The following is a 21465-nucleotide window of genomic DNA, read 5'->3' as shown; positions in this document are numbered from 1 at the left end:
CCCCCAATGATATCCTTCCTACAACAAGGTCATACCTACTCCAACAAGACCACATCTTTTACTCCTTCTCAAGTAGTGCCACTCCCGATGACTAAGCAGCCCTTCTTAGTCAAGTCCTTGGCTCAAAACACCAAACTGAGGAAGACTGAATCTCACAGAAATGCTATGTCTCAAATCTTACGTCTATCAAACATTAGTTCTGTGACTTTGACCTACTTATTTAACTTTATGTGACTCAATTTTCTCACCTGTAAATAAGCAATAATACTATTTTTAAGTTAAATCTCTTCTTGATTTTGAAATTTTAAAATAAGTACAGTTTTTTAACAAAAACAAGAAATGATTTAAAATTTTGAAGAATGCTTGAGAAATTAACAGTGGGCAGTGATACTTTATACTCTAGATAACAGTAGAAGAAATAAATGACATTTTATATCAACCCTGATAGAATGGGTCTTTCTACATCCAGAAGGTAGACTGTGGAGGAAAGAGAGTTTCACAGATATGCGATTGGAACTGTGCAGTTGCACTCTAGAGGATAGTGTGGCAGCCTCTCAAACCTAAACACAAGCCAGAACACGACTGAGCTTAACACTATGTCCACACGAAGTCTTGCCCATGAACATTTACAGCAGCTGTCTCATTACTGCCCATATCTAGAGAAGCACTACGATGTCCTCTAATTGGTGAACAGATAAAGAAACTGATACATTCCTTCAATGGAATATTACAGAAATAAGCTATGAATGTGCTAGTGAGTTTTTCTTTGCTATGACAAATACTTAGGAGACAGTCTAAGGAGAAGATTTATTTTGGCTCACTGTTCTAAGCCAAACTTGGATGAACCCACTGCTTTTGGCCAAAGATGAGGAAGAATACCATGGCAGAAGAACATGCAGTAAGTAGGGCTGTTGAAGGCCAGGAAGCAAAAAGAATGAGCAATGACAAGGGGCTGGGAGACAAGGTCTTTCTTCCCAGGACACGCCCACAGTGACCCCCATTCTTCCAACCAGGCCCCGCCTCACAATAATGTCATTATGAGTTCACACAAACATTAATTCACTCACTGTATCAGAGTTCTCAGGATCCAATCACCTCTCAGTGTTTGATCCATGGGCCAGAGTCCAAGCCTTCAACAATGAGCCTTTTGATATACTTCACACCCAAAGCCTAACAGAAGCCACAGGAAACCTGTGCATATCGTATTGCATAAGTCAATAGGAAAAGGCTACAGTTCTACATGCTCTCTACATACGACAATTTGAAAAGGACAAATTGACAGCAATTGTTAAGGATCAATAATTGGGGGAGGCACAGGGAAGGACAAATAGGCAAAGTCCAGAGAATTCTTCAGGACAGTGAAGCTGTCCCTGCCACTGTGATGGGAAGAAAACTCATCTGTCAAAACTAGAACATTTTCCTACAGAGGGAACCCTAGTGTCAGCCATGGGCATAGTTAATACTAATGTTTCAACACTGCTCATCAATGGTAAATATATCATTCTAAAGCAATATGTTAGCAGAGAAATTTAGGGGCTGGCAAAATACCTCAGCAGGTAAAAGCACTTGCCAAGCCTAATGACCTAAGTTAAATTCTCAGGACTCACATGATTGGAAGAATCAATTCTCTCAGCCTCCCCCATCTCTCTCTCTCTCTCTCTCTCTCTCTCTCTCTCTCTCTCTCTCTCTCTCTCTCTCTCCTCCCTCTCTCTCTCTCTCCCTCTCCCTCTCTCTCTCTCTCTCTCTCACACACACACACACCTCTTATTTTTTTTCTTATTAATACTGTCCCCTCCTTGTTGGCAAGTCCCTGAGCATCAGCTCCCCTCATCCTCCCTCCCCTTCAGACTTGAGCTCCAGCCTGGCCTGCTCCAGACTATTTAAAGAATTCCCAACTACGTCCTAGGAGACAACATTTTGGAACACATACTGTTAGCAAGTGACCTGGCAGCTAGAACCTGACAGAAGATACAGTGCCTCTGGGTCACACCCTGGGTCTCACACCCAACTTGCCCCTTGGCTAAGCTTTGGGGCTAGGGCTTGTGTTTCCTTTTTCTCATTTAAAAAAATGAAAAATTTTAAGTTATTACACAAAACAATTTCTCATCATAGCCAGCTGTTGTAATACATGCCTATAATTCCAGCACTTGGAAGGAAGAGGCAAGAAGAGTCCCGCAGGGCTATATAGTAAGACCTTGCCTTTTGAGACACCAAAATAAACTATTATAACCATTTGTTGGGGATGAGAGTGTACGGTTGCACATGTGTGTACTTGGGGACTGAACCCAGGACCTGATTCAGACAAAAGAAGCATTTTCCCAAATGAGTTACATTCCTAGCTACTTCATAACCATTTTAATGATTTATTTATTTTTAGTTTATATGCACTGATATTTTGCCTGCATGCATTTCTGTGTGAAGGAGTCAGATTCCCTGGAGCTAGAGTCACAGACCAAGGCGAGTAGCCATGTGGGTGTTAAGAACTGAACCTAGGTCCTCTGTAAGAACAAGTCAGTGCTCTCAAATGCCAAGCCATCTCTCCAGTCCCTTTCATAACCATTTTTAAGAGTACAGTTCAGGGAGCTGGCAAGATGGCTCAGCAAATAAGGGCACACAGAAAAGATACTTGCCACCAAGCTAGTTCCAACTCCGGAATCCACACAGCTGAAGCAAAGAACTGATTCAGAAAACTGTCTTCTGACCTCCACACATACTGTGACATGTGTGAGTGCATAGCACATACATGTACACACAATAAATGGATGAACAAAGAGTACAGCTCAGTAGTGTTGGCTACACTCACTGTGTGTAATCGTCATATCTACTCATCCTCAGAACTAGTTCATGTTGCAAATAATATACAGCTCCATCCCCGTGAAATGCTAGCCTAACCTCCATTGATCTTCACCCTTGAGAACCACCATTGGCCTTCTGTCATTAAAAACTTGACTACTTGTAGACCTTCACACATGGGGCTTTTCCAAGAGGGATCGCTAACTCAGTACAACGGTGCTCTCAAGGTTTATCTGGGTTCTAGCATGTGACAAAATTTCCCTCCTTTTTTTTAAAAACAAAAAAAAAATGGTTTCATTTTGTAAGCCCAGCCTAGTCAGAATTCAAGGTGATCCTCCTGCCTTGGCTTATCCATAGTACTGGGATTATAACATGTACCAAGTCTGGAAAAAGCAAGTTATTCCTTCTAAAGGCTGAGTAATATTCCATTTATGAACCTACCACACTTTGTTTACTCCTTTGTCAAAATGAAACTTTATTAGATTCATTTATTTTATTTTATGTGTGTTTTGCTGGCAAGTATGTACACCACATGTGTATGTGTGGTGCCTGCGGAGATCAGAGGGTTCTGGATTCCCTTGGCCTGAAGTTACAAATGGCTGTGAACTACCTAGCAGGTGTTGGAAATCAAACCTGGGTCCTCTGCAAAAGAACAGTGCTCTTAATGACTAAGCCATCTCTCCAGCCCGTTTCCACTTCTTATCAATGATCAATGGTCACGTGGTATTCTACTTTTAGTTTTTAAAGGATTTCTGTACTACTTTCCATAACTTATTGCCTTTTTACATTCCCACTAACAATGCACAAGAACCCTGTCTTAGGGTTTCTATTGCTATGAAGGGAAACCATAACCATGGCAATTCTTATAAAGAAAAGCATTTAACTGGGGCAGGCTTACAGTTTCAGAATCCATTATTGTCATGATGGCAAGCAAGGTGGCCTGCAGGCAGACAAGAAGGTCACACCTCCTAATAGTGCCCATGGGCCTATGTGGGCCATTTTTATTCAAATCACAAGCCCCTATTTCTCCATTCTGTCATATTTAATAGCAACAATAGGGAAAACTTCTTTGCCGTAACAGAATACAATGTATTAGTATCATTAGTGGCATCGTGCTAAATTATTGTTTAGTAAGGTTTATAATAATAGCAAACAGTTAGTGCTCAGAAATCATTTGCTGAATTGTATGTAGGCAGTACACTCTTGCCAAATATTTAAACTACTGAAAGAGACAGAAAGACAGACAATTTTCAGAATATATAATACACAGGTTTTTTCTTTCCAGAAACTTGCTCCAGGGATTGGAGGCATTTGTTTGTCAATGTCTTGCAATATAAAGAGCTGTTTCATGGGGCTGGAGAGGTGGCACAGGGGTTAAGAGCACATGTTGCTCTTGCAGAGGATCTAAGTTCATTCCCAGCATCCATGTTGGTACACTCACAACTGCCTGTAACTCCAGCTCCAGGATCTGATGCTCCTTTCTGGCCTCTTTGGGTACCTGCATGCCTATGAACATACCCACACACATATACACATAACTAAAACATAATTTAAAAAGAGTTATTTCAATATTATTTCACTGTTTTAGTGAATTTCTGAAATCAGTCCCAGCACTGACTGCTGTAACAGATAATCTACCAAACAAAATTTGTGGAGGAGAAAAATACCTACAGTGATATGTCAGAAATATTTTAACTATTTTTTGTCAAATAATTTTAAAGTCAGGATGCCTTTAATAACACCAGAGTCCAGCATTTTAAGATTTACAACACAATGCAGCAACATGATCCTGATTTGTGAAATACAACCTCAATCTTGGCTAAGCATCCCTCTTCCTTTTCCTCCTAGTCTTTAAATAACCAGTGAAAGTAAATTTTAATTCTTTTGGCCCTCAACTCCCAGGGTCCTTGAGAACCAATGGTCTAGACAGATCAGCTCCTCAATGTGACTCCTTCATTGCCTTTGTGTGTTCTCCTAGTCCCTAAGAACAAAATCCCACCTGTTCTAGATTCTTCATCTAATGCAAGAGGATACACCAAAACAGAATGAGCACTGTTCCCAAGGAGCTGGCAAAGCAAAGTCTATCATTCCAGGGATGTTCTCCCAAGTCACTTAACAGAACTCCACTCCACACCGTTCTAAGATCCACAACTAAGTATTCATCTGGGCAAGGGCATTCTTCTTGATGGTCTTGTAGCAAGACTTGTGGATGCAGCAGGGAAGAACAGAGAGTGAAATACTCCCTGCACCTTTGTCACTGAAACTTCTTGGAGCACATGGCTTTGATGGGCCCACCATGGACTGCATAAGATAAACAAGCCAAATGATAAAGTATGTTGATAACTGCAACCGTGAAATGGCCCCCAAGACAGACTAAAAGCAGAAAAGAGATGGATAAATAGATACATGATAAAGCACACTTGGCAAAAGGCTAATTATAGATTCTAGACAGTAGTTGGATTTGTTTGTAACAGGGTCTCAGGCAGCCCAGACTGACCTTGAACTCAGTATATATCCAAAGATGATGACCTTAAACTTCTGATCTTCCTATTTCCATCTTCTGAGTATGGGGATTGCAGGCACGCACCACCATGTCTGATTTATGCAGTGCTGTGAACTGAACCCAGAAGTTCATACATACTAGGCAAGCTACTCTACCAGCTAGGCCATATTCCAAGTCCTAGTTTATAAATTTTTTTTCAACTTTTGAGTATATTTAAAGTTTCTCATAATAAAACACTGAAAAACATTTAGGTAACTTTTCAGGGCCGGAGAGATCCAGGGTTTAACAATTAAGAGTGTTTACTGCTCTACAGAGGACCCAAATTCTGTTCCCAGGATCCACACTGACCAGCTCACAACCACCTGTAACTAGCTCCAAGGGATCTGATATTCCCCCTCTGGCTTCCTCAGGTACCGAGAAAGACAGACAGACAAGCAAACCCCACACTCCCCCCACACACACACCACATGCATGTGCACATACACACAATTAAGTGTTTTTCAAAGACTTCTTGGCTATAAAGAAACCATTAAGTTTTTAAATCATTTTAATGACATTCTCCCTTAACATTCTATATAAGGAATCCTTTACAAAAAGATTAGTTTTATTTATCCTCACATATCACCAAGAATTCCTTAATAGCCTATCTTTAACTCTTCAAGATATCCACACTAGTATTGTTTCCAAAGAAAAGTATTCATTTTTAGCCCTTAAGGACCCACTAGGACCACACCTCCCTGGCATGCTAAGGGTTACCAAATGACTCTGAAATAAACTGAGTTTACCCCCACCAAAATGTATGAAAAATTAAGAAGTAAAAAAGCATCAAGCATCGATAACTCGCTAGCTCAGGAATCATGCATGGTTGGCCAGGTATGATGACACACACCTTTAATCCCAGCACAATGAAGGCAGGACAGGATAGAGCTCTGTAAGTTTGCAGCTATTCTAGTGTACCTACTGAGTTCAAGGCTAGCCAGGGCTACACAAAGACTGTCTCAAAAAAAGGAAAAATGGAAAGAAAAAAAAAAGAAGAGGAGGAAGAGAAAGAAGAATCAAGGATCGCTAAGATCTGTTTTGTTCTTCTCTTCTATCCTAAAGGACACAGAATTGCCAGGACTTCCCACGGCAATTTAAAATCTCCACCTGTGATGCAAGCAGACTTAAGATGTGGGTTGCTGCCAGTGAGAGCATCCCATAAGGAAGACTGAGCTTCTTTCCCACAGCAGTCACACAGTCAGGCAGAGACAATAGTGCCCTAATTTCAATCAGATTTAGATAGAATAAGGTTTTTTTTGTAAGAAAGAGAAAATTTCAACCAAATACACCCAACACAAAATATTTACAAGTGAAGAAAACAGACCTAGAAGGGAGGTCTCGTGTGTGTGTGTGTGTGTGTGTGTGTGTGTGTGTGTGTTTTGGGGTGGGGTGAATAGCATGGCCAAAGGTCAACCATCAGCTATCTTCTTCCATCATTTCCCACCTAACTTTTTGACACTGAGTCATTCCGTGGAACCTGGGTCTCAACTGTTAGGCTAGACTTGCTGACCAGTAAGCCCCCAGGGATTGGTCTGCCTCCAACTCAAATCTCATCATCACATACATAAATACATAGTACCTCACACATATTTTTACATGGCTGCTGAGAATGGAGCAGCAAGCACTTTCCCCACTGAGCCATCTTCAGCCAGTAACTGTGAGCTGTGCCTTTCTCTCCATACATGCTGAGGGGCGCTGCCAGACAAAGGATGCCAATTTCCAATGGGAGCACAAGTCAATAAAGCAAGGCCCAGCGAGCAGGATCTGAAGGTTAGGTTCCTGATGGTCCCTTCAGCTTCAAGGAGCCAAAAGAAGATGTTCCACAGCTAAACGGACACTGACAGTCCACAGAGCTATGGAGAAATCTCCTCCAACACAGATGCAGACAAAGACTGCAAGCTGGGAAAACATTCTTTCATGACTAAAAACTCCCCAAATTTGGCACAAACTCCTCCACAAACCTGTAAATGCAAAAAGCTGAACAAACTCCAAACAGGATAAACCCAGAGATCTATGCCAAGACACATCGTAAATACCCCTCTAAAAGAGGAGGAAAATTAACATTTCCAGCCAAAGAGAATGCCTTACCTAGAGGAGACAGACATCACTCAACAGTGTGTCCTCATAGAAGCCTTCCTGGTCCAAGGAAGTAGCACAAAATTGTTCAAGAAAGAAAAGAGCTGTCAACTTTCAACTGCAGATCTGACAAAATTAATCTTTGGGAACCAGGGCGAAACTGAAACATTCTAAAACAAAGGAAAAGTAAGAAGCATTTGTCAGGGGCAGAACTCCCTGGGAAGGTCGGTAGAAAGGACACGATGCAGGAAGGAATCTGAGTATTAGAAAGAACAGATGGAATGTGTAACTACAATTCTACCTGAGCTTTTGGCAAGGACAGCGCTGAGGGGAAAACTCTAGCACTGCCAGCTGTCACTTTAACAGACATGTTATAAATCAGGGATGGTTAAGGTACAGTGAGAAGTTTCTAGACCTCATTAGAACTGGTAAAACAGCAACACTTAATACGGTATCTTATAAACATATAATTATGCATTGTATGTAACATATATATATATATACATATACATACATGTATGCACACACCCTGTAGCAGCTAATAAAAAGGTTATACAAGTTGGACATGGTAGCACATGCCTGTAATCCAAGTCTAGGAGGCAGAGGCATGAATGATCCTAAGTCTCAAGTCATCCTGGACTATATGAAATCCTGTTGCTGAAATAGAGGCAGGTTAAGGGAAGAAAGAAAGACACCCAAAAACAATGCATATTCATAAAACTCAAATTTGCAAAAGTATTTAAGTAATGCATGGGGAAAAAAGACAAAAGGAGAAAAGAAAATAGTACAGAGCAGGCTCAAGTCCTAGAACAGGAATGCAAGCACTGTATCACTCACCCATAGTTCCAGCTCTTTTTACTTTATTTTGGAATAGGGTCTCACTAAGCTGCCCAGGCTGACTTTGCACTCATTTTGTGGCTGGCTTTGAACTCACAATCCTCCTGCCTCAGCCTCCTAAATGCTGAAATTACATCACTCTTGACTCATAACTTCTGAGTCATAGTGGCAAAAGCTAAAAGAATTTTGAGGAAAATATTTTTTTTAAGCTGGGCAGTGGAGGCACACGCCTTTAATCCCAGCACTGGGGAGGCAGAGGCAGGTGCATCTCTGTGAGTTTGAGGCCAACCTGGTCTACAAGAGCTAGTTCCAGGACAGGCTCCAAAGCTACAGAGAAACCTTGCCTTGAAAACCAAATATATATATTAGATTAAATATTTAATATATATTAAATCCTAGCATTAGACAGGCAGTGGTGGCGCACACCTTTAATCCTAGCACTTAAGAGGCAGAGACAGGCAGATCTCTGTGAGTTCAAGCAGTCTGGTCTACAAAGCTAGTTCTAGGACAGCCAAGGCTATACAAAGAAACTATCTCAAAAAAACAAAACAAAAGAATCTTAGCATTCCTTTAAAAATCATAGGTAAGGGACCAGAGGGCTGGCTCAGCAACTGAGAGTCTTTGTTGTTCTTGCGAAAGACCTAGGTTTAGTTCCCAGAATCCACACGGTTACTTACAAGCATCTATACCTCCAGTTCTAGGGATCAAGGGCCTTCTTCTAGCCTCCTTGAGCACCAGACTCATATATGGTACAGACACAGTACAAGTAAAATATAGGGGTCCCATGGGAATCCCCAAACAACCCAGGCGGTGCCAAGACTACAGCTTGTTTTCCATAACCTGACGGCATGGCCCCATTGCTGAAGACAACACCTACACAACTCATTGAACATGGAGCAGTTGAGCTGGTGCCCCACAGAGTCTTCACCCTAGGTTCCAGTTGTCTAAAGTAAGGTACTCTGCACACTATCGAAGCAAGAACATAAACACTAAGCCAGCCACAAACCCTTTATCTAAATGGTGTATGGCCTATAAGCTATGCCAAGGCAATAAAGTTTGTAGCACAAAACTTGCAGGAGTAACCAACCATTATCTGGTTTGACTTAAGGCCCACTCCATGAGATGGAACCCATACCAGACACTGCTTGAGTAAACAAAAACCAGAAACTAGCTAGCCCAGGGACCTAGGGTAGAACCAACAGAAAAATCAGTCAAATCAGAAAAATCTCCTGAACATTCTGCTGTACTGATTTATCAGTGCCTTGCTTAGCCATCATAAAGAAGGTTCCTCCTGTAGGAGATGGGAACACAGACCCACAGCCAGACATTATATGTACAAAGTGAGAGAAGCCTTGGAACACTCATCCCTAAATGGGACGTTTCTATCCCTGCCCTCAGGGCTCAAGGAACCCTGCAGAAGAGGAGGCAGAAAAAGAGTCAGAGTCAGAGAGGATGGAAGGCACAAAGAAAACAAAGCCCTCTAAATCAACATTAGCAAAGCTCACATGAACTCACAGAGACTGAAGCAGCATGCACGGGGACTACATAGGTCTGCACCAGGTCCTCTGTGGATATAGAAAGGCTTCTAATTTAATGTTTTTTATGAGATTCATGAATGTGCAACAAGTCAGTCTCTGATTCTTCCTTTTCTTTTTTAAACTTATTTTTATTTTGTGTGCATTGTGTTTTGCTGGCATGTATGTCTACGTGAGGCTGCCAGATCTTGGAGTTACAGACAGTTGCTGCCAGATCTTGGAGTTACAGACAGTTGTGAGCTGCCAATTGGGAGCCTTGGAGATGCTTCCTGCCTTCTTGCTGGGAAAGCCTGCATCACAACTCCCTCTGAGGCAGACTGGATACAGCTGCAGAACATCTGGCATCCCATTTCCCACTCACAAACATCTAGAAGGTAGAACACTTGAGGAATGTAATGTGGGGTGGGGGTAGGAGAGTGCTATTTTAGGACACAGTAGGCAAAGAGGGGTGTAGCCCATCTGGTTTTCATCTCACAACTCTGGAAAGAAGGTGAAATGAGCAGTCTAGCTGAAAATGCCGTGAGGATTCTCCAGCCACTTCAGGACAAAGCCTTCAAGGAGCCTGCGGTCACCTCTCAACACTTCAATTCCAACCCTCGCTCTCCACCAGGGCTCAAAGGAAAGCTACTAACACAACATCCCAAAGGTGGTCAGAACACCAAGGGTCCTATCGAGAAGAAACTGAGCCAGAAAGGCTGACAGTCTGAATTGCAGGAACCTCCTGGAGAGGGCAAGCCTGGAGTATGGGTGGGCTCTCCCTCTTCTCTAAACTCAAAGTGGCAGAAGAGGCTTTTTACAGAAAAATGATTCACAGCTCAGAAATGCTATTTTAAAAAAAGGAAGAAGAAGAAGAAGAAAGAAAGGGAGGGAGGGAGGGAGGGAGGGAGGGAGGGAGGGAGGGAGGGAGGGAGGGAGGGAGGGAGGGAAGAAGGAAGGAAGGAAGGAAGGAAGGAAGGAAGGAAGGAAGGAAGGAAGGAAAGATTCCAGGAAACACACACAGGAGACTGATGAAGTTTGTATTTTAGAGTTTGAAGCATGGGAATGTTTCATTTCCACACAAATCAGAACCAAAAGGAGGAGGCTCTATATCCTGCAGGTCCATGCAGAAGATTTGCAACAAGTTTTCCAAAGATAACAAGCCTTTGGTTAAGGCATCAGTTTAGCAACCCAAGGAGAAACATTCCCACCAATTAAGACTTCAATAATTAGGGCCTGAGAGGTGGCTTAGCAGGTTAAAAGGGCTTGTCACACAACCCTAACAACCTGAGTTTAGATTCCCCAGAACCCATATAAAACCCTACAGAGATGCATATCTGTAATCCCAACAGCCCTACACTGAGCTGGGAGGCAGAGGCCAGAAATGCCCTGTAGATCAGGGGCCAACTGGCCCCAAGCAGGAAGCACAACAACAACAGAACCCTGCCTCAATAACCCAAAGCTGTCCTCTGACCCCCACACATGCATTGTAGAATGTGGAAACCCTCCCACAAACATGTACACACACAACCCTACACAAAATAACTTTTTTAATTAGAAATGCTCGGTGTGGTGGCATACGCCTTTAACCCCAACACCTGGGAGGCAAAGACAGACAAAGGGAAATTTGAGTTTTGAATACAACTTGGTCTATATAGGGAGTTCCAGGCCAGACAGCATTACATAGTGATATCTCTCCCCCCCCCCCCACCCTCACACACAGACATACACGGGCACGCACTTAGCAATGACTGTGAAAACATGAGCTCTTTCACATTTTAAAATGCTTACTTTTTACTGCTAACTCAGGGATCATATAAAAATGGTCTAAGAAGCTTTTTTCGGTGGTGGGATTGAGCCAGATACATGTACACACAGGCAAGCATTCTAGTAATGAACTACACCCCGGCCCAGAAGTTATCATCTTGATTCTTTACTCTCAAACTATCTCGAACCATTGCTAACATGTCCAGTATCTCTCAAACTATCTCGAACCATTGCTAACATGTCCAGTGTCTCTCAAACTATCTCGAACCATTGCTAACATGTCCAGTGTCAGAGGCACTTTAAAAAGAGTACATCAGATGTGTACATCATGAGAGACAAGACTGTTTCCTGGATCCAAAGAACACGCTTTTCCATGTCCATGGGACAGAAGAACACACTCAGAATGCCCTCTGGCCAGGCCTCTGTTCTAAATACTCAGCTCCAAATGTGGAGGTTTGGGGGAGGAGAGGGGCTAGAAAAGAAAAGTCTTTGTGAGCTAAGGATCAAGTCCTCAATTTGTGTGGGAGTTTAGGATTCAGGGGTCAGGCCACAATGAGATAGAGCTAGGCTGGGAGCAAAGACCCCCCCCCCCCCATGACCCTGTTTAAAAAAAAAAGGAACCATTTTAAACTGAAAAGTAGAAGCAAAGGAACTTCTCTACAGCCAAACAAATGCTCAACTTTAACATTTAGCTTCTGGAAATCAGGCTGCCTTCCTGAGCTGAGTGCCCTCCCACACTTTCTACCCACGCCTCCCACAGTTCCCTCCACAAAAGGATTCCCTCAACTCAGGCACTCTGCCTCGTTTTTAAGAATGTATAAAGTGCCCCTTTTTACAGAGGACTTCCATCCCACTGGTCTTATTTTCCCTTTCCTCCATTTATCTATCAGGACAGAGTGTCTAATTTGTTAGACATTTTTATCAGTGGCTCACAAGTTAGAGGTGCAGTGACAAAGATGACACAAGCCTTCTGAAAGCACGAGTGCACACAAACAGGATACACTGAGCCACTGTAGAGGCACAAACAATTGAAAGCTTTCTGAACAGAGTAACAGATGTGTAACAGCTGCCCGGTGACAGTCTGAAACAGCAGAACAGAAGGTAAAACTTGAGCTAGCCAAATGAAGTGCAGAGGGAAACCCAAGGAGGAAACAGTTACATTCAAGTTGGCTGGGAAGCCCCAAGCCCTACTGACTTGTTTCTCCCATTGGCTATTCAGCTGCAGCTAGAGAAAGGAAAGCTGTCCTGCTGTTTTTAAGTGCCCAAAGGTAGTCAAGTCTGCTTCTAGTTTTAGAAATATGGTGCCTCGTTAGCCTTCTAAAGATGTGGTTTCTCACTACTACCAGCTGCGCTTTAGCTCGAAGAGCAGGCTTGCTTGTCAAAGTAAGACTGGGAACCAGTGGCCATGGACCCACAGTTCAACTCCACCTCAGGAGTGTCAAAGAAGGTTATTCACACAGGTCATTAAATCCAGTTAAGGCCCATGTTTCTGGTCTAGTGACTGGGGTTTATAGTCGCATAGCTATTCCTCCTAATCAAAGTATTCCCTACTGGAGGGGAACTCATTAAGACTTAGGAAATTTACAAGTTTAGGAAGTAAACAAAAACTCACAACTCTCAGGAAGCTCCTGAATCCTACAAAACTCACAAGATCCCTCCCCAAGATTACAGAAGCTGTACCGAATGAAGAGCTAGTCGAGAGAATTCTGTGGCCTCCCAAGTGGCCTCAAAGCTCACTCATGCTAGGGTGGACTTTCAGGTGATGTGGCTGCCTACGCATCATTCAGACACCTCTAGAAACCCAATAATCTCACTTCACTAGAGTGGAGTCATATCTGGAAGATAAACATCTCCACAAGAAAAACCACACAACAGTAGCAACTATCTTAAAACCATAGTGAGGATTACAAGTGAGCTCACAGTTCAAACAGAAATAGATACCTCTTCCATTTTTATTGCTATTACTTATAACCACATTAAACACTGTAATGGCTCAACCCGTGAGTCACGACTCCTTTGGGAACAAAATGACCCTTTCACAGTGGTCACCTAAGACCATTGGAAAATACAGGTATTTACATTATGATTCATAATTATAGCAAAATTACAGTTATAAAGTAGCAAAAAAAATAATGTTATGGTTGAGGGTCACCACAACATGAAGAACTATATTAAAGGGTCACAGCATTAGGAAGGTTGAGAACCACTGCTCTATAACATCTATAAATTCACAAGCCATGGATCTCCTAAAGCTTAAGTACCTATCACTGTTCTAAAAGGAGGAAGGGCAAGTTTGAAGTGAAGGAAGTCAGAAGCCAGACAACAAAGCAAATGCCAGAGACAGAACTAGAAAGAAAAAGGCAAGTGTGAGAGTGAATGCCTGCAATCGCAGCACTCAGAAGCTGGAAGCAGGGGGATAAGGAGTTCAAGGCCAGCCTAGTAAGACCCTGTCTTAATAAAAATAAAAAATAAAAATAAAAAAGAGGATTCCAATGTGCAATCAGACTTAGAGAAAATTCTGTGCCTTAGGGAATCAGCATGATTGAAAGAGTATCAATTTAAATTTTAAAAAAAAAAAAGATCTGCAGGTACACTGCCAGCTCACAACCATCTGTAACTTCAGTTCCTGGGAATCTTCTGACCTCTGAAGGTTCCTACACCTAAATGGTGCACATAAACTCATGCATGTTTTTAAGTGGCAACTGCTGGACCAAAAAGGGTGGGACACACCAGTATTCACTCAATGCTAACTAATCAATTCATAAACGTAAGTCTGTCACATTAACATGGTCAGGAAGTTAGCTTCCAAAAGTGGGGCCCACTGAGAATTAAAAAAAACTAATCAAAATGGGGAAGGGCTTAATGCTGGCCTGGGGCACTCATCTCACTAAGACACTTCCCAAGCATCTCCCAGGCACCAGTTCATCACCCTGGAGAAATGCATGGATTTTTGATGAACACTACCCTTAATGCCATTCCAGGAAAATTCACAATCTGGTTATTATGGAAACAAACCAGGAGACAAATAGACCTCTAACCTTGGATATACCTACAAGAAGTAACTACTAGGACTGTGCAGTTGGCTCAATCAGCAAAGTGCTTGCATTACAAGCATGAGGACACAAGTTTGAAACCCAGCATCCATGTAATGTAATAAATAAACAAATAAAGGCGGGGGGGTTGGTGGCATGTGCTTGTAAATCCAGCTCTAGGGAAGTAGAGATAGGCCAATCCTGGGCTTGCTGATAACCACAGCTAACCTAATAGGCAGTCCAAGTCTTGATAAAAGACTATTACTTACAAAAATAATCAAATAAAAAAAAGTAAGACAATAAGGATAACACCCAAGGTTTCCCTCTGGTCTCCATATCCCCCAACATGAATGAGAACCCCCCACAACATACATACGCACATGAACTTTGTATATACACACTGACCAACTCTGAGCCTACTGTTAGCTTTGTAGATCTGCCAACAAGAGCTCCAAAGGATCTCCACTTGGTGTCCCGCAGCTCATCCTCCAACTATTCCTCTCCCCAGCTGCAATTCCTCTGCTCCAGTGAAAACTATCAACGGCACAGTGACAGATGGATTACAAGGTCTGTCATGATGGGACAGCTGCCATCACAGAAGGAAAAGAAAGATCTGTGCCATGAGCCTTCCTGTTGTGAGGCTGACCAACCATAAACTTATGCTCAAGGTTTGGATAAAAAGAAGAATCCAACAACAAAAAACAAAAACAAAAAAACAAGTAACTTAAAAACCTTTTCAAGTACCAGCAACAACCAACACCATGGTGGAAGCTGCAGCAGCAGGCACAGGGCCACCCAAGCCAGACTGTTCATGTGCCCTGGCTATGGCTGTAGTTCTGATCTAGCTCTAACTGCCACTTCCCTTACCTCTGGTCAATTTTCTGGGTATGGCTTTTAGACTTCTTGTAGGTTCTTCTGCTTCCCCACATCCTTCCAATGGCTTCCTTACATACTTAAATCTTAAATACTTAGATTAACATCATCTTCTGTCATTTGTAACCCAGAACTCTGGTGGGCACAGACATCAATTTTCAAGTGCCAGACTTGGTACATGGCACTCTCAATATCCTACCTCCCTGCAGCCCTCAACTCCTCTGGTCACTCATGCCACGCTCCCATCCTTCTACTGACTTCTCAAATTCTTTCCAGCTCAGGTAACCCAGAGTTCTTTTTCCCCACGCACCTTAAATATTACTCCCAGAAAAACCTCATTTTGCAGTCACTCACATTCTTCATTCTAAACTTTCTCCTAGTTATCATCAGTGCTGTCACAACTTCACCAATCACCTGAGTACTAGCAACATCCAACTAAGAATACATCTTCGCAGGGAAAAGCAGTACATACACCAAGGTGTGGCAGAGTCATCCGTTGCCTTATCCTGTACAGTCTGTTTCTTCCCTGTACTCAGCTCAAGTCTCTACTATCCACCATGTCAGACAAGCCCTAGCTTTCACCTAGAGTGAAGACCACCAAATCCTGTCGCTTACACCTTCAAGCGTAGTCTCTGCAGTTGCAGTTTCTACGTTCCATGCCCTTACCCTTTCTCCAGTCTTTACACCTTCTGTCTGCCTGAGCTGCTCTAACAAGATGCTCTAGACCAAGCTGCTTAGAAATTACAGAAATGCGTATCTCACGGTTCTGGAGGTTAGAGTCTACGATTGGTGTCCATGAGGAACATTAGTGTCTGGAGAGAGCTGCTCTCAAGGTGGCCATCTTTTCGCTGTGGCCTCACGGGGTTGAAGATACAAGGCAACTCTCTGGGGTCTCTTTTATGAGGGCACTAATCCCCATTCATGACCTAATCACCATCAAAGACCCCCAACTCCTAACACCATCACCTTGGGGGCTAGAATTTGTTAAAAGATTTATTTTATGTGTGTGTTTAGCGTGTATGTGAAAATAACATTCAGTCCCCTGGAACTGAAGTTACAGATGGTTGTGAGATGCCATGCAGGTGCTGGAAATCAAACCTGGACCTTCTGTTAAAGCATCAAGTGCTCTTAACTACCAAGTCATTTACCCAGCAAGGGATTGGGGGTGGTGGCACTAGGATTTCAACAGATGAATTTTGGAGCTAGACAAGATGGTACACACCAGTAGTCCCAGCTATTCAGAAGACTGAGCTGAAACGATCTCTTGAGCTAGGAGTTCAAGCCAGGGTACATGGCTGTGCTTTTCACTGGCTAAATCCAGAACTACATCTCAGCTAGTCAGGGAATTTTGTATTGCAAGGCAATATTGAGAGTAACCACAGTCTACTGTTTAACTACACTTTTCAGAAACCCACCACGGGCTCTTCCTTATACAGGAAAGTCACTTAATACATGGTACATTGGAATGATAAACTAAATGACACGTCAAGAAATACTACAGCAGACAGCACCTTGTAACTCTCATTTACACAGTTCTGAAAATCTGAAAGTCAAGCACATTATAAAGCCCTCAAAGATGGAAATCCAATTCCAGTGTGAGCAGAATCTTCTACTCTCTCAACAATCTACAACATGTATATCTACCTGGTAGGGAGTTCTGGTCTCAAGAGCTCCAAGTGCTGGAACCTATGGAGATAGTTTCATCCACAAAATGCCTGCCACACAAACATGAGAACTTGAGTTCAGACACCTAGCATCATTATAAAGACAGGCATGGCGTCATATATCTGTAACTATAGTCCTGGGGTGATTGAGACGGGAGGCTCCCTGAATCTTGCTGGCTAGCTAGCATACATAGCTCAATCAATGAGTTGCAGGTTTAGTGAGAGATTTTTGTCTCAGAAAATAAGCTGAAAAGCTGGCTTAGTGGTTAAGAGTAGCTGTTCTTAACAGAGGACCTGAGGTCAGTTCTCAGCACCCATATCGAGCAGCTCACAAAGACCTATGACTCTAGCTTCAGGAGACCTAATGCTCTCTTCTCTTCTGGTCTCTTTCAGCATCCAGGCAAACAAATACATATACACAGATAGACACATACATAACGTTTTAGGGGCTAGAGAGATGGCTCAGTGGTTAAGAGCACTTGTTGCTCTTTTGGAGGATCTGGATTCTGTTCCCAGCACCCACATGGCAGCTTACAACTGTCCTTAACCCCAGTGTCAGAAGATCCTGTGCCTTCTTCTGGTCTCCATGGGTACCAGGCATATATATATATATATATATATATATATATATATATATATATACACACAGTACACATACATACATGCAGGCAAAATACCCATACACATTTTAAAACATAAAGATGTTTTAAAAGTAAGGTGGAGGGGCTAGAGAAATAGTTCAGTGGTTAAGAACACTTATTACTCTATCAGAGGACCAGGCTCATTTCCTAGCACCCAAGTGATAGTTCACAACCACCCATAGTCCTAGTTCCAAAGGATCCAATGCCACCTTCTCATCTCCATGGGCACAAGCAGGCATATGGTGCACATCATACATACATGCAGGCAAAATGCCCATAATAGTTTTTTTTTTAAAAGACACTAAATGAGGTACAGAAACGTCTCTGACCTCAGCACTCTCAGAACTCTATACATACATAAACCACCTTAACAGTCAGTCAAGTGGTGTAGAGTAGAATGGCTGGGGTCAGGCGCTCAAGGCACAATAACCTGGAGGGCACTCTGGGCTCCACTGGTTTCCATAGCACAGCTTGGGTCCACTGATAATGAATCTCAGGAATCTATGCTTTCACTAACTGAGACAAAGCACTAGCTCTTCATCCATCCTGTTCTGATTTCTACTTTAAAACATGTGAAGAGACTAGAGAGATGACTCAGTAGACAGAGGGAGGACGATCCCCAGCACCTACATAAAAAGCCAGGCATTTTAAAAGTCACATATATGTAATCCCAGTACTGAGAAGCTAGAGACAGGAAGATCCCTGGAACTTACTGGCCATTCTGCCTAGCCAACTGAAAAGCCCCAGCTCCAGCGAAAGACCCTGTCTCAAAACATAAAAAGGTGAGCTGGACGGACACAGTGCATGCCTTTAATCCCCACACTCAGAAGGGCCTCTAGTGTTCATCAGCCTCTAGCCTTCACACACATACATGCACAGACACAGGCACACAAAAGCAGGAAGTGCTTACTGTTCTAAGAGTCATTCCTAATTACATCGGTCTATATATACATCCACACAATTCATGAGAACTGGTTACTTAAGGTGTCTTCACTTCCTCCTGAAAGTAGCAAATTCATCTAATTTCCAGAGAAAACACAAGAGGCAAAACAGAAAAGAAAAAAAGAATTTCATGACACTCAGGGAAGAATTTGTCCTCTGTTGTGAGAACACAGCCTGCACACCAATTTGCCTGAGATGTACAATTAGAGGAGTTGGCTCTGTGCAAACATTCTGATTTACAAAAGAAATCTTCATAACTATCTGAGGCAACTGTTGTATCTTATCAAGCACCCTTACAAATGGTTGTCATTCAAACCCAGGAAATGGATTATAGCAATCAGGACATGAATTAACTATTAATATTTTAAGAGTCAGATGTGTTCTCTTCTCAATTAATTGCTTAAGTACATGTTCATTAAAATTTTAAGCATTAAGATAAAACTTGGTATCTAGTGATTGCTTCATTTGTGGTCAAAAAAATAAATAAATAATTCTGGGGCTCATATTTAAGCATAATCCTCCTACAGGTAACTGCTTAACAGTCCCCATTGATGGAAATTCCTTACTTTTAAAAAGAAAGGGTGGAGAAGATGAAGCTCAGTGAAGATTAAGAAAGCAGTATGTTTAATGAGCTGCTCTAGAGAGCATGCCTCGTAAAGAAACGCAATAAGCAGTAGAGTGCAAATAACCTACACATACAGAGAAGTGTACTGTGCAAAAATAAAAAAAGGTTTTAAAGCCCCGTCGACTGGGGCTGTCTTCATAGTAGTGCAGACTTTGTGCAATGCCAAAGACAGGAATGGGGAAGAAGAAAGGATGAGGAAATAGGAGGGAGACCTTCCCTGCAACCACTCTGCAACACGGTGAAAACTGAACTGTACACTTTCAGTTTTGTAGAATACATAGCCTTGGGTGAAATCCAATATATACTATGGACCCTGGGCAATAGTACTGTACGAGTGTAGATTTCCATATGGCTACAATTCAAATTCAATAAAAATGCCCCTCGTGTGTAAGGGCTTGGTTGTCAACTGACAGGCTTTTGAAGGGCGAATGAATCATGACGGTTCTAACTTTATCAGCAGACTGAACAGAGTTCATGCTGGGGTTTGGATGAAAGAAGCTGGTGGCTGAAAGGCACAGCTGTAGTGAGAAGATCAGCCTCCCTCCACCAATGCTCTCCTGCCTCACCATGGTCCCAGAAACACCAGGTCAGGTGGCTACAGACCGAAACCTCTCCAACTGCAAGGCAAAATAAAGCCTTTCTCCTTTACTTTTGTCAAAGCAACTACCAGGTGACTAACACATGAACTTCATCATGTGTACTGCTACGGCACAGGTGTTAGCACTGGAGGTAAGAGTAGGTGGGGCAGAGACTACAGAAGTGCCTGCTTGTCTTAGAGAGCATGTCCCCAAAACCTCTAGGAGACACCTAAAACTGCACATAGTACCAATCTGCATATATATTTACTTTCCTACATAGATATCTAAAAAAAGCTTACCTTAATATTTAGGATCTTTAGGAGATTTAAAACAGCTGACTGCTGTAGCATATTGTAATGAAAGCTGCTTAAAACGAATGAAGATTTCTAGAACTATTCATTCAGTATTTTGAGACTAACATGAACCACGAGAAAATCAATCTGCACAAAAGAAAATCACGGACACGAGGATGGAAGAGAACTCTCTACAGTCTGCTCAGTTTTGTTGGTGTCTGTTAAAGGGGTTAAGTCTCTGAAATCAGGAGGCTAGGGCAAGACCTAGCATAGATTACTCAAGACCTTGTCTCAAATAAAAATGGAGGGGAGCACAGCACCAGGTGGTGGTGCTCTGGTGGGCCAGACACCAGGAGAAGCCTCAGCAGCACGGCAGACCATGGCAACAGCAGTGGCTTCCAGAAATTATCTGATCACCAGAGCCTCAGACTCAACCCCACCCACACCTGGAGGAGTAACCATTTGAGTGAGTCTTTGGCCTGTAGGCACCTGGAGGAACAATTACCAAAGGCTCTGCCCTGCTTACACCTGAAGGAGTGTTCAACAGAGCCATAACCCCCATCTACACCCATAATAGAAAAAGGGACACCCCTGAAACACAGGCCCCACCTTTTCAGATTGGAGGAAGAGATGGGTAGACAACAGGGTAGGGATATACTCAGCAACATAAAGAGCAATAGAACACCACCAGAAACTAGTGGTTCCACGACAGCAAGACCTGAACATCCCAACACAGATGAAGCAGAAGAAAACAACCTTAAAAGTAACTTTAGGAAGATGATATTAAAAATTCCCTTAAGGAAGTAGAGGAAAAGACAAACAAAAAAATTGGAAGAAATCAACAAATCCCTTAAAGAAAACCAAGAAAAAGCAATTAAACAGGTGAAGGAAACCAGTGCAAGACTTGAAGACTGAAACTGAGGCAATAAAGAAACACAAACTGAGGGAACCCTGGAAATGGAAAAGCTGGGTGAAAATGACCAGGAACTACAGAAGCAAGCATAAACAACACAACACAAGAGATGGAAGAGAAAATCTCAAGTGTTGAAGATATGATAGAGGAAATTGATTTATCAGTCAAAAAATGTTAAATACAACACATTCTTAACACAAAATATCCAGGAAATCTGGGACACCATAAAAAAAAAAAAAAACCTAAGAATAATAGGAACTGAAGAAGTCATCTAGCTGAAAGGCACAGAAAATATATTTAACAAAATCATAGGAGAAAACTTTCCCAACCTTAAGAAGGACTTGTCTATGAAAATAAAAGAAGCTTACAGAACACCAA

At 42.4% G+C, this 21465-nt stretch overlaps 1 protein-coding gene across 3 annotated transcripts in view; it reads right to left on the bottom strand.

Moving 5' to 3' along the window:
• Cyth3 (cytohesin 3) overlaps positions 1 to 21465 on the bottom strand; it is a 152140-nt gene that overhangs the window by 44372 nt on the left and 86303 nt on the right. Inside the window, exon 1 of one of the 3 annotated variants that reach the window (XM_038344741.1) lies at positions 1068 to 1237. The exons of the other annotated variants lie outside the window; for them this stretch is intronic. Coding sequence (XP_038200669.1) covers position 1068 — 1 coding nt within the window. The 5' untranslated portion in view covers positions 1069 to 1237. Of the gene's footprint in view, positions 1 to 1067; positions 1238 to 21465 lie in introns of those variants that run through there. 3 annotated transcript variants of the gene reach the window in all.

The sequence above is a fragment of the Arvicola amphibius genome, chromosome 10 (genome assembly GCF_903992535.2).
Source record: "Arvicola amphibius chromosome 10, mArvAmp1.2, whole genome shotgun sequence".
Lineage (NCBI taxonomy): Eukaryota > Metazoa > Chordata > Mammalia > Rodentia > Cricetidae > Arvicola > Arvicola amphibius.
The sequence above is the reverse complement of the archived record's forward strand: the minus strand, read 5'-3'. Positions and strand labels throughout refer to the sequence as shown.